This window comes from Electrophorus electricus, chromosome 23, assembly GCF_013358815.1.
Source record: "Electrophorus electricus isolate fEleEle1 chromosome 23, fEleEle1.pri, whole genome shotgun sequence".
NCBI classification, from domain to species: domain Eukaryota; kingdom Metazoa; phylum Chordata; class Actinopteri; order Gymnotiformes; family Gymnotidae; genus Electrophorus; species Electrophorus electricus.
Genome location: NC_049557.1, coordinates 1,788,054 through 1,800,000, shown reverse-complemented (window position 1 = coordinate 1,800,000; position 11,947 = coordinate 1,788,054). Strand labels below are relative to the sequence as shown.

Genomic DNA, 11,947 nt, shown 5'->3' with positions numbered 1-11,947 from the left:
TTTTAATGTCTTTAAAATCTTTTCTTGAAACTGTCAATGCATATTGCATCCAAAAGGAATACCTATTACAGCGTACATAGCAATTTTTTGCCCACATCAAAGCTGTATATTATTTTAGCTTCAAGGTTCCCTCTAATCATTAATGAACAGCTGTTAGACTTCCAGCATTTAGACTTCCACTAGTAATGGTGCTGCATATGTGTTTAAAACATTTCCCTCTATTAGAGAACTTTGAGCATTTTCCCTTGGTCAAAGTAGACAACACACGCTTAGAAAGTCCAAAGTGTGATTGCGTTGCATGAATGATATGAGGAACAACTAACATTAGCATTAATGCAGGTCATGGATTGGGGTAGATATGGCTGCTTATCTTGGGGAAGTCCTCATTCTACTGCCCCATTTCTTAACTCAGTATTGATGGTGTATCAGCCACTTACAGCTCACACCACTGAACTCCTGGGCTGGGTCGATATGCCTCCTCCACAGGTCATCCAGACTACAGCCCACCTTTAAGCAGCATTAACTACCCTGAGCCAGTTGTGCCAGCAAGACAGAATGCTAGGGGGTTGTTTGGAATTGGATCAATCCTAAGTAATTTGCTAGACTATCCCTAGCAATTGCCCAGCGAGAAGCATAGGTTTGCTTCACTGGATTAGCTATGTAGAGATCTGTCTTTTATCCAAGTTGTTCTGCACAGATTCCTGTTCATTTTTACTTGCGATTCATTTACAGCACCATGAGCGCACTATACCAGTCCTCATTATAGGGATTCTGGTCTTCCTTCCTGGATTCTACCACTTGCGCATCGCCTACTATGCCTACAGGGGTTACCGTGGCTACTCCTATGATGACATCCCAGACTTTGATGACTGAGTCACGTGGGACATTGTGACAACTTAGTGATGTTGGTCATCTCTGAAGAAGAGACTCTTTTATGTGCATACAGACAGAACTTCAGTCTCAACGTGTACCAAAGGTGATTAGTACAGAAGATTACGGTGATTAAAAGAGCTTCTGAGAAAGTCAGATAATTTCACCATAAATTCACCTTCTGGATTAACATTCTTGACTTCAGTGAGAGAATACTGGCATTTTATGTGATGCTATATTGACCTAATATAATTAATATACCATCTTTGCTGCCGAGTTAAAGGGGAAATGGATAGTAGCGGTGTGTTGCATTAATGTCAGTTTTTGGCAGGAGAGAAGCCTGTTGTCAGTCTTATGTTTAATAATGCTCTGTGAGACTGGTTTTCTTTAGCTTTATCTTCTATAAACTACACTGAAGTAAGATGAGTAAGGACTGGGCATAGATGAACTATACACTGTGGTTCCCTACTGAAGTCCAGGATAACAACACAAGATTTAAAACACACTGTTTAGTGAGTTTTAAAAGTGTCACCACTAGTTTGTTGTTTGTTGTTGATTTACCAGCATTACACTGCATAATTTGTTATGCCTCACACTGTAATAAATGGTGAAGCTGCTCTACTTCAAAACCACACAGCCAAGTGCATGAAGTGGATTTATTACTGATTATTCATTTAGCACACACTTCTCCAGTTCATGTGTTTCCTGTGCTTTTTATTGCATTCATTTCTGTTAAATGCTTCATAAGATGTCGGATAGCCCTAACCCATAGGATAGTCTTAACCAATAACCAGTGTTTAAGTTGACCTATTTTTGAAATTTTGTAAAAGTACAGTTTGACTTAAGACCATGTACTGACAATTTAAATTGTAACCTTGTGTAAACAAAAAAAAAGAAATATGTAAAATACATTTATTTTGTATGTGTGTGTGTGTTTTTGTGTGTTTATGCACCACCAATTTTATTAGAAGCATGTATTCATTAGGTGTGTAATTAGAGATTACTGCCTATATGGTGTCATGCATCATTTTGTGTTAGTCATTCTCCAATACATTGGCAATCCGTTTCTGTTCACTGGATGTTTTGAGATGCCAGACCATGTAAATTTCAGCAACACTACTGTACCCTATACGTTAATACCAGTGTAATACCCACTGTCACACTTGTGGTCAGCAGTGGTGCTATGGCTCTGAAATTGACCAGTGATGAATGCAGTAGTCTATGACTGACAGACTTTTAAAAGCTACAGGTGGGTTATAGTCTATTATTCTTAAACATTATCAGAGGTGGGTAGTGAGTGCGTGTCTCCCCCGTATGAAATTTGTTCGAAAAAATGTTAATTTAGTAACGTGATTACACGCCCTCAAGCGGCTGCCAAGTGAATACATTTGAAAAGAAAGCTCGCAGTAAGAGCGCTGATCTTGGATCAGATTCTTTTTGCAGCTACCGTCCCAGGACAATAGTTACAGACCAAGAATCAAGTTCTGTTCACCATATTCTTGGTCATAACAATGCTCCTTGAACGCTGTCCCACGGAATAATTTAATTATCTAAAGAAACTTCAAAACGCTATAAATTATGTATAAGCCTTATAGAAATGTTTGTCTTGAGAACTGAGAGTCTATAAAGCGAGTAGAATATTTTTCTGTAATATAGAAAGTGATCCAATTGGCAGCAATGTAATGAATAAGCTGGGGAAAATTCAACAGAAATTGCGTTCCCCCTATTAATCCGATTACTTAAACGGAAAAAAAAATGGTAGGGCAGTAAGAATGGTGGGTTCAGTGGTTAAGGTTATAGATGAATTAGCATATAATTGGCAGTGAGCGAAGTTTTCGGTAGTAGTTGGAAGCAACGGGTCAACAATCGGTCAGGCTTTAAAAAGGTCACGAGGTCCAGTGTGAGAGTGCAGTGTGATTTCTTTTTTCAGTCCGGAGAGAAAGAAGCACATGGATAGACCAAGAAGGGGGAGGGAGAGGAGTATTGTGTCCCGGAGAGGGAAGGAGGGGAGAGGTGGAGAGTAACGCAACAAAGTAGGTGTTATCCATCATGGTACAACCTGCATGGCATCTCAGCCGCTACAGTCCTTAGACGGACACGCGTAACTTACAGAGAATTCCTCAACTTTTCCTCAGATGCTTAGAAGAAGCTAATTTCATTTTAATATTTTTGTTTGTTTTTGTCTTCTCAAAACTCACACGGAAAGAAACCGGGACTTCAAGCGTGGTCAGGTTCTTGCGCACGGTGTGCTGTGTACGTTGTGGGTCTGGATGTAAAAGCTGCATTTTGGCAGGAGGGATTTACGCATCCAGTGTTTTTGACAACGAGGACACTCTTCCTCATGGTGAACGGAAAACGAGTATCTGTGCCGTGACCGGACTGGCCATGCTTGCCTCAGGTGATACCCGCGTCTCGCAGGTCTAAGGATAGTTAAAGGACAGTTAATGGTTACTACACAACACCTTGTTCAAGTTGAGCACATGACGCTGTGGTAATGTAAAGCTTTTGTGGTTTAAGCAGAACGGCGCCATGTGCTACTTTACCTCAACTTTCGTGAGTGGGAAACGCACCGATTAAGATAGCAGCATCGCTAACTCTGGAGACTTTTTTTTTTTTTTTTTTTTTAGTTTTTGTTGGCACAAATTGGATTAAATACATGTTCTGAAGGCTGTTCTTTCGAACTTAATTTGGGATACAGGAGAGGAGTGAAAAATGAAGACCTCATCCATGGAGTGAGATTACTTTGTGATTGTCACAGTCAAGTGCCTAAACAAGGTAAAAGAACATTATCATGGATTTCCACTGCAGCTAATGTAAGCCCCATCTGTAGTAGCCTAAATATACATTATTTATATTTGTCCCTTTTTAACACGTTATATAGAAACATCTACAGAATGTATTCGGTCGGATTTTCTATCCAATCTGAAGTTATATATGTTAATAACATATTTTATCGGCCGAAGAAGCCCTTGGCCAGGTGTTTGAGGCTGTACGTAATCCGACGTGCTGTTGTGAGGGAACAATGCCCAATAAACTCGCGTCGGCGCCTTGGCTGACGGAGAGCGCCTGGTATCTACAGCCTTTCTTTTGCCCCCGTGTTTTCTAAACGTGTTTTGTTTGTTTTTCAATCTCCCCTCGGCGCACCGCAGAAAGGCTTTATTGTCTTCGGCAGCTGTAAAAGTTAGTTATTTTCGGGGTAGGCCTATATTTCTCTTCAGAAGTGTGTGCATAATTAGATTGTATTGATGAGTGTCGCTCAGAGCGTCTGCCACATATTACACCTGCTCGTCTCCATGGGAGTCAAGTCTTTTTAAAAGCATCTAGCCGCATATGAATGATCATGTGTGTATGTGCTGGAGCTGTAATGAATGGGGAGTCCCTCCTCATTACTGGGAACTGACACCAGCAAGCACTTTGGGGTGGGGTGACATCGTGTGTGATCCTTACCCTCTTATTCATTGTACCGCAACACGGCATCTCAGTCCCTGTCATTAGACATGATTTAATGAGTAGTCTTCCTTGCATAATCAGACACATGCACACTAGCAACTAACTAACACTGTACCCTGTTTAGTTGTATAAGAAAAAAAGGTTTTTCATGCACTTCTCCACTGCATTTGGTCAATGCATGCTGTTCTATAAACAAACTCTTCTTTTCCCTCTTGGATGGCATCTTAAAAGCGAGAGTATTGGTTACAAATCGACACTGTCCAAGAAATCGGAATGGCCGTCATCTAGCCATTCTTCAGTGCAGCCAATCGGCAGTGACCAGGACTTCTGTCCCAGACAGATTTGAATGGTCCAGTATTGCAGGGGTCGCTGTGTGCTGTAAATGTGGCCCACCTACTCAGTGGGCCACCCCTGCAGCTGAAGTCTAAGCCGCTTCCCCTAAACGCGTGTTCCTCCGGCCTAAACGCTGCCCTGCTTCACAGAATTGCTTTTTCCCCTCACTGTATGTGCAAACACAGATTATTGATGTTGGCACCAACTGTTTTTATAAATCACACAAGCTGCTGTCCTCTGATCAAAGGTCTCAGTGGGTGCAACGAAAGCAAAGCAAAGCATTTTTCTTCCTCTGTTATTCTCATTCCCTGTGTTTTTATTGTACACACACATGCTTTCAGGCACCCATTAAACTGTTTGTTATGGTGATGGTTCTCGATGGTGCTTGCACCTCCACCCATCTACGCTCGCTTTAGTGGCAAGGTGCTATTAGTGCCCACCTGTTTCTCCTCTGTATGTTAATGCATCTTTGTGGTTAAGTTTTCTTTAACAATACTGCTAGAACCAAAAAGCCAGATTAGATTGCTGTTACTGCAGTCTAGTAAAGGATACACTGTGCTGAGTCGGTCACATCACCACCATTGCAGAAATACTGCTGGAGAAACTAATGAATGCTTGTTCATTTTAGACGGCAGTGGCACAGTGGAATTAACCTCTGCAGCTAGACTAATCTGCTTTACACGAGCCAACAGTCATGGCTGCAGCACCGAATTAGTTCCCGAGTTAAAAGTTGAGATAGAAGCATGAAGTTTTATATTTATAATGATGTAAAAAAAAAAATTGAAAGACTTCTCATACCAGCAGTGAGTCAACCAACAGCTGGGTGAAGTGAGATACCAGCGATGCATATGCTGCTGTTTTCCATAGTTCAGAATGGTACTGCAGATCTATTTCACCAGCCGACAGAACCTGCTGCCAGTGTGCCAGCGTCCTAAGCAATTCATCCTTTCGCGTCACATCTTGTCCTCTGTCCCCCTCCTTGGCCTTCTGCGGAAGCCCTGTCTCTGGTGGGATCATCCAGGATGAGTAGCGGAGTAACGCAGCTGCTTATCAGCCTGTCTCTGTTACCAGCAGTACTCGTGCTTCGCTTCAGTATAGAGCAGGTACACGGTTATCTATTATCAATATTGACCAACTGGGCATACTGTACATTAGGTGCATTTCCAAGTATGCCACTGGTCCTCACTTTTTTTTACAGATCTTTACACATTATTATTTACACGTGCCTAATCTTTCAGATGTCCCATGTCTCCGGTCTTCTGTGTTTCTCGTGAAGTCAGTCTGAAGATTTTAGGAAAGGCTCTTTGATGTCAAAGTAATTGTAGTAATGTATAAAGAATGGAGGAATGGTTTTGAATGGATGTTCATGCTTACAGAGATTTTAAAGGGGTATACATGTATAGTCCTACAGAGATATTAAAGGGGGTATACATGTATCTTACTACAGCAATATTAAAGAGGTATACATGTATAGTCCTTTCCGTACATGCAGGTGTGCACCATACTCTTGGGTCTTTGGATCCAGGTAAATACCTTTGGCCTTGATTCAACCTGCTATTTTCAGGTCGGTCCATGCAAAATGGATTATATCTTACTGTCACCCTGTAATGCACTACAGGCACAAAAAATGCCCCCATCACCAGGAACAATAACAAGTCAAATGCTTTCTTGGAGCCTCTGGGCACATCTTACGCTATGCCACATGGCATGGGATAAACTGACCATGTTGCTGCTAATGGGATCAAAGTGGCACCCGACCCGGTGCACAGATTTACCAAAAGCATTTGTGAACACGGCCCCAAACGTTTGCCTTAGAGGAGACGCAGCAAAACCAAAAGCTTACTTCTAACAGTTAAGCAAAGGTAGGGATTACACAGTACAGGAGGGGTATGGCCAATGGATCAGAAGAAAAGGCAGCCAAGAAAGTAAATGCTATCTAATGCCCAGACCTCTAACCACTCCGTTAGCCACGGTGCTGGAATGAGCAACGTTTCGTTAAATTAGCTGATCAAGGAGCTGAGCAGAAGGAGAGGACCAGCCTGAAACCCAGAAATGTGCCATCAAGATGAAGATCAGCCAAGAGCTGCCACAGGCTGTGCAGAGGGGCAAGCTTGGTCCTCTAGCAAATGTTCTTGGACGCTGCAGGTCTCAACAAGTGCGGATAAACTGGCATAAATTTAAATAACCCTTTAGCCTACAACCCCAAGATGGCATTTAACGTCTAAATGATGTCTAATTGTTTGGTGCACATCCATTCGCAAATCAGAAAGTTTTCTGACCTCACCTATGGCCATGCACCTATGCTCAACTAGCTGCATCATTTTGGGTGCACACATGATAGTTGCACACCTGTCCAAAGAAGTAGGAATGTTGGCCTATCAGTCTGCCCCTTCTCCTGACTGTCTTCAGACATGTAGACTTTGCACTTTGCGCTCTCTCTCTCTCTCTCTCTCTCTCTCTCTCTCTCTCTCTCTCTCTCCAACCACGTGTCTCACTCTCCCTCCCCCCCTCTGTGTGTTGACTGCCTGCCCCCTCTCTGAAAGCACCTCACAAGCCTCCCTTGTTCTGCAGCTTGTCTGTTCAGGGGCTTCGTGCTGAGACACAAAAGCCCTGCCCTGCTCCGTTTGCTTAGTGCGTCTGTGGGCCGTCTCCGGATCGGCTCCCTCTCCCAAAAATCTCGCTCTGCGCTGTTAGGAGGCTAACTCAAACCCCGGCCTAGGAACTGGAGCCTCACAGCACTCCCAAAGCCACGCGGTCTTCTTATAGTGCTCTGATACAAGAATCACTCCAAAATAGATGTCACAAATAGATGCAAAACATTTTTACAAAGTACCTACCATTGACACAGTCACAGCAAGGGACTATTTATGTAAGTTATTAGGAACATTTTAATTCATTGGTAACATAATGACGTGTTCACAGTTGTCTTGTGTACACTGTTTGGTAACTTCGCATTGACTTTGCATTGTCTTAACCTTGCTCTCATGCCCTCAACAATTCCACAGTGTGTTAAAGCACATAGAACGACTTGCTTTCAGCACGTGCGGAAGGTGAGCTATTTATCTCAGCCTTGACACCGGCGCCATTTCTCCCGTCAACGGTGTGCCGCAGAGTAAGGCTTGTTTTGCCTCGGAATGATGCAGTTGCTTGCAACGCAGTGCAATAAGTCATTTATGATGCCTTGCGTGAAGATCCAAACATACAACAGTGTGTGAACTTCCATTGACAAATTCAAATCATGTTTGCCTCCAGGGAAGTGTCCATGGAAGACAGAGCCTCACAGGAAATGGGACCAGTTTATCCTGACACTCCAGTGTTTCTAGCCACTGTTAAGTCACACACTCACTCGCTCGCTATCGTTCCCTCTTTCTTTAATGTTGTCTTTCCCAAATACATTCTTTCCGCAGTAATACGATGTGCATAGCTGTTCTGAAATGCATCCCACTCTTAGACGCATCGAAATATTCTCATTGCAGTGAAATATCATATCTGGAAATATCTCATCCCTCATATCTGGAAAAGCTGTTTGGGCTGCATGGTCATAATTCACTTATATTATCCACATTGGTGTGATAAGTCTACGACCAATGGCCTCGCAAGCGGGTGAAGGGAGCTTGTGGTGCCAAGAGACTGATCCAACGTTTGCATTCAGGTCATAAATCCAGCTTCAGAGTACGCGGTAGTGGAACAAGAGCCGCATGCTCTGTGTCATACCTGTGGTTGGTCGGAGAGGCGTTACTCAGCCGGAGCCTCTGACTCTCCACCTTTGAGAGCAGCCATGTCATGTGCTGTATGAAGACTGCCAAAGGAGCTTGAGATGGAGTGAGTTAGTTAAAGTTAGATGGGTATGGAAGGGACCTCGCTGGTCGTGGAAGTGGTGCTGTGATGCAGGTGTGAAGAAAGAAGCTTTGCTAAACATTAGAAGATTTAGATTTTATCTTGTGAAAGCCTCATTTCTTTTTAAAATGAGAACAAACTGCACTGTGTTTGTGTATCTGCCCCATATACTTGAATTCTTCTGTTACCCCTGTCCCTTAAGTTTTGTGTAATTAACTTATTTGTGTTGTGTTCATGTGGGTCGTGTGTGATGGTTTGTGGGTGTCTTTGAGTAGTGTGTGTGTGTGTGTGTGTGTGTGTGTGTGTGTGTGTGTGTGGTAGAGGAAGGGGATACAGCTCTCAGGTACACAGCCACATGGATGTTTGCCAACGTGTTATTAAATTTACCCTCTACTTTCATTTTCCCTCAGCTTGGAACACAACTCCTCCAGAGCAATATTGCAGTGCACCAGAGAGTGCATCAGTGGGTGGATATCCTATAGGGTACCAGTGGGTGGATTTCCTATAGGGCACCAGTTGGTTGATTTCCTGTAGGGAGCCAGTGGGTTGATTTTCCTATAGGGCACCAGTGCTTTGGTTTTTCCTATAGGGCACCTGTGGGTTGATTTCCCTATAGGGCACCAGTGGGTCGATTTTCCTATAGGGCACCAGTGGGTTGATTTCCTATTGGGCACCAGTGGGTTGATTTCCAATAGGGCACCAGTGGGTTGATTTCCAATAGGGCACCAGTGGGTTGATTTCCTATAGGGCTCTGGGTTCAGGCCAGAGTGTCTTTGAGCCTGCACAGAGATGCACATCAAATGTCTCAATGTCTTAACACTGGTGTACTCGCAACCTTATAAACATGTGAGATTTGCTAAAGTGGATCTAGTTCTATGGTCCCTTTATCCACATTAGATGTTATTCATCTGGATAGGCCTAGACAGGGCATGTGAAGATTTAGATTTGACAATCAGTGATCAGATAAATGAAAAGCTCTGTAACCTCGGCTCCTAGTTTGTTAGATTTGTTGAGCTCCAGTGTATTTTATACTACATGTAATAGTTGTGGGTGTAAAGTCATAACAGTATAACAGAAAAATAACAATATAACAGTACTCAAACTAGGCCTGAGGGTAGCCATTCCAGGAAGAACTTATGTATTCTTGTCCTCTTCCAAACCACAGCTCAGACTTCCAAACCACAGCTCAGACCACAACTCGTGGAACACACACTTTAATGTCACGCTGAAGGATAAAGGAAAGAATGTGTGCAGCTAGTACTCCATTCACACCGGCTGCCAAGTCCTGGTATGGGAAAAGAGTGGCTGGCAGTGAATATTTGGTGCTGGGGTTTAAAGAGCTTCATCAGGGCTTCAGAGTTTTCTTGCATTTCCATATATGTTTTACAATCTAAACACTTAATGTACATTGAATAAATATTTCAGTGTAGTTCCACAGTTATTTTTTATTTCATGAATGAAATATTCTAATTGTCCCTAATTTAGTGCAGAGCCTTGTATTATAAATGTACTTTCTAATTGCACATACTATGTGTATCTCTGTGTTTTTCAGGTGGGGCATTTGTGATGGTGTGTGAATGTTTGCCATGGAACAAGAGAGACTTTGGTTTCTGGTTATCGCTTGTGCTGTATTCTTCAGTCTTCTACGTAAGTTCTTCACCTGTACTCTGGTACTCTAATGTGCTATACTCTAATGTAGTCTGCTGTAATATACCCCACTCTGCTGTGCTATACTCTAATGTACTCTGCTGTAATATACCCCACTCTGCTGTGCTATACTCTAATGTAGTCTGCTGTAATATACCCCACTCTGCTGTGCTATACTCTAATGTACTCTGCTGTAATATACCCCACTCTGCTGTGCTATACTCTAATGTAGTCTGCTGTAATATACCCCACTCTGCTGTGCTCTTTCTTCTCAGCACTATTGCACTGTAATGTGCTCTACTATTACTGTACTCTTTTAATTCTTTTTTAATCCCTTGCTCTACCATTCTTACTCATCTACTCTGTGATTACTGTCTTCTGCTCAATTTACTGTAATCAGTAATAAGAACCATTATACTTATCTGTATTATTATTCTCTAATCACAATCTCCATGGTTTTCTTATCTTGTTGCTCATCCTCCCACTTTTATCATGTCCTGCTTTAGCTCATTATTCACCCCCTTTCCTGCAGCCCTTTGTTTGGGTTCTGTTCTTTGTCTTCCTGCCCGCTTCTCAGTGACCCTGCCCCAGTCCCCAGCTCCGTGTGTCCAAAACAAACATTTCGTTTATCAGATTGCAGTAGGCATCAGAGACCAAGACGTCCGTAATCACAGTGGAAGCACTAAGGGTAACGGATGGGACGTCACACGCCGCGCAGCTGCCTCATTGGCGGCATTTCATATGAGCAGAAGACGCCGTACAGAGCGCGACCTGAGAATCACAGGCACACGGTGCGGTGGGGTGGGGTGATTTGGGTGGGGTGGGGGGACATAACGGGGGGGGAGAACGTGAGACCGAGTGGGGGTGGCGTTTAGGGGAGCCGCTAGACAATGTGTAGGAAAGGAGGGGCCACACCAAAAAAAAAAAAAAGAAAATCCCCAAATCCGGATTTAGATCAGTCCGGGATTTAGGTCCTCCCCTTCACTCGAGGCACGCTTTCTTTTCGGCTTTGTGTGTGCGCTTGGAGGGAAGGGGGCGGGGGGGTGGGGGGGGATGGGTCGCCTTGTGCGTCTGGCGGGGGTCCGGCGGGGGTCCGGCGGTAGCAGGAGCATGAAGAGGGGCCGGCTGGTGGGCCCCTTCCTTCATCTATCAGAGAGCATCATCTCTAAGAGATTAACCCTAATCTCGGCATCAGACATGGCGGTTAGGTTAGCCCCCCGGTACGAAGGCCCACATTGGGGTGAATTGGGGTGGCACTGGGCACAGATTCATACAGACATTTGAAGCACGCAGGCCGACCGCCGGCTTATTAGCATCGATTGGTTTACATTCACACTACGGCTTGGTGTGCATGCCTGTTTGTAACTGCTCCTCTTTCCTTTGTTTGGTTTGCTGGCTCCCTCCTTCTCTTTCTCTCCATGTCTGCCAAAATGTTTACGCCGTAGCTGGTGGGAGGCACAACCAAGCAGTCCGCAGGTTTTACCGTCATCTTGATCCAGCAGGGCCAATCCGCAGCGTCTAAGACACCTGCAGCAGGGGAAAAACAACGACATAAACAGTGCTCCTGAATGGACTCATTATCCATCAGGGACCAGAGTATTGTTTCTTCCCTCACTGTCCTGGGAACAAACTGCATTCATCGCGCTGACCGGCACGTACTTACCTGCAGCTGTGCTCATTGTCACGGTGATTGTGTGTGTGTGTGTGTGTGTACGTGTCGCAGGTCCGTCACTGAGCACGGACCCGGTGGTGAGAGCGAGACTTGGGGCTAGCGCGGAGCTGGACTGTAGCCTCGCAGCTCTGTCTGACG

The 11,947-nt window shown here is 44.1% G+C and overlaps 1 protein-coding gene and 1 long non-coding RNA gene across 2 annotated transcripts in view; both read left to right on the top strand.

The window, feature by feature from the left end:
• The window catches only part of tmem230b (transmembrane protein 230b), a 3,621-nt gene extending 2,117 nt beyond the window's left edge, over window positions 1-1,504 (top strand). The window contains exon 4 of the mRNA XM_026999695.2: window positions 733-1,504. Coding sequence (XP_026855496.1) covers window positions 733-873 — 141 coding nt within the window. The 3' untranslated portion in view covers window positions 874-1,504. The remainder of the gene's footprint in view (window positions 1-732) is intronic.
• A 1,985-nt stretch (window positions 1,505-3,489) lies between these two features.
• LOC113571068 lies at window positions 3,490-11,947 on the top strand. Its single transcript, XR_003409958.2, has 3 exons — window positions 3,490-3,645; window positions 10,043-10,137; window positions 11,861-11,947. It is a non-coding gene; the product is annotated as an uncharacterized LOC113571068 (long non-coding RNA).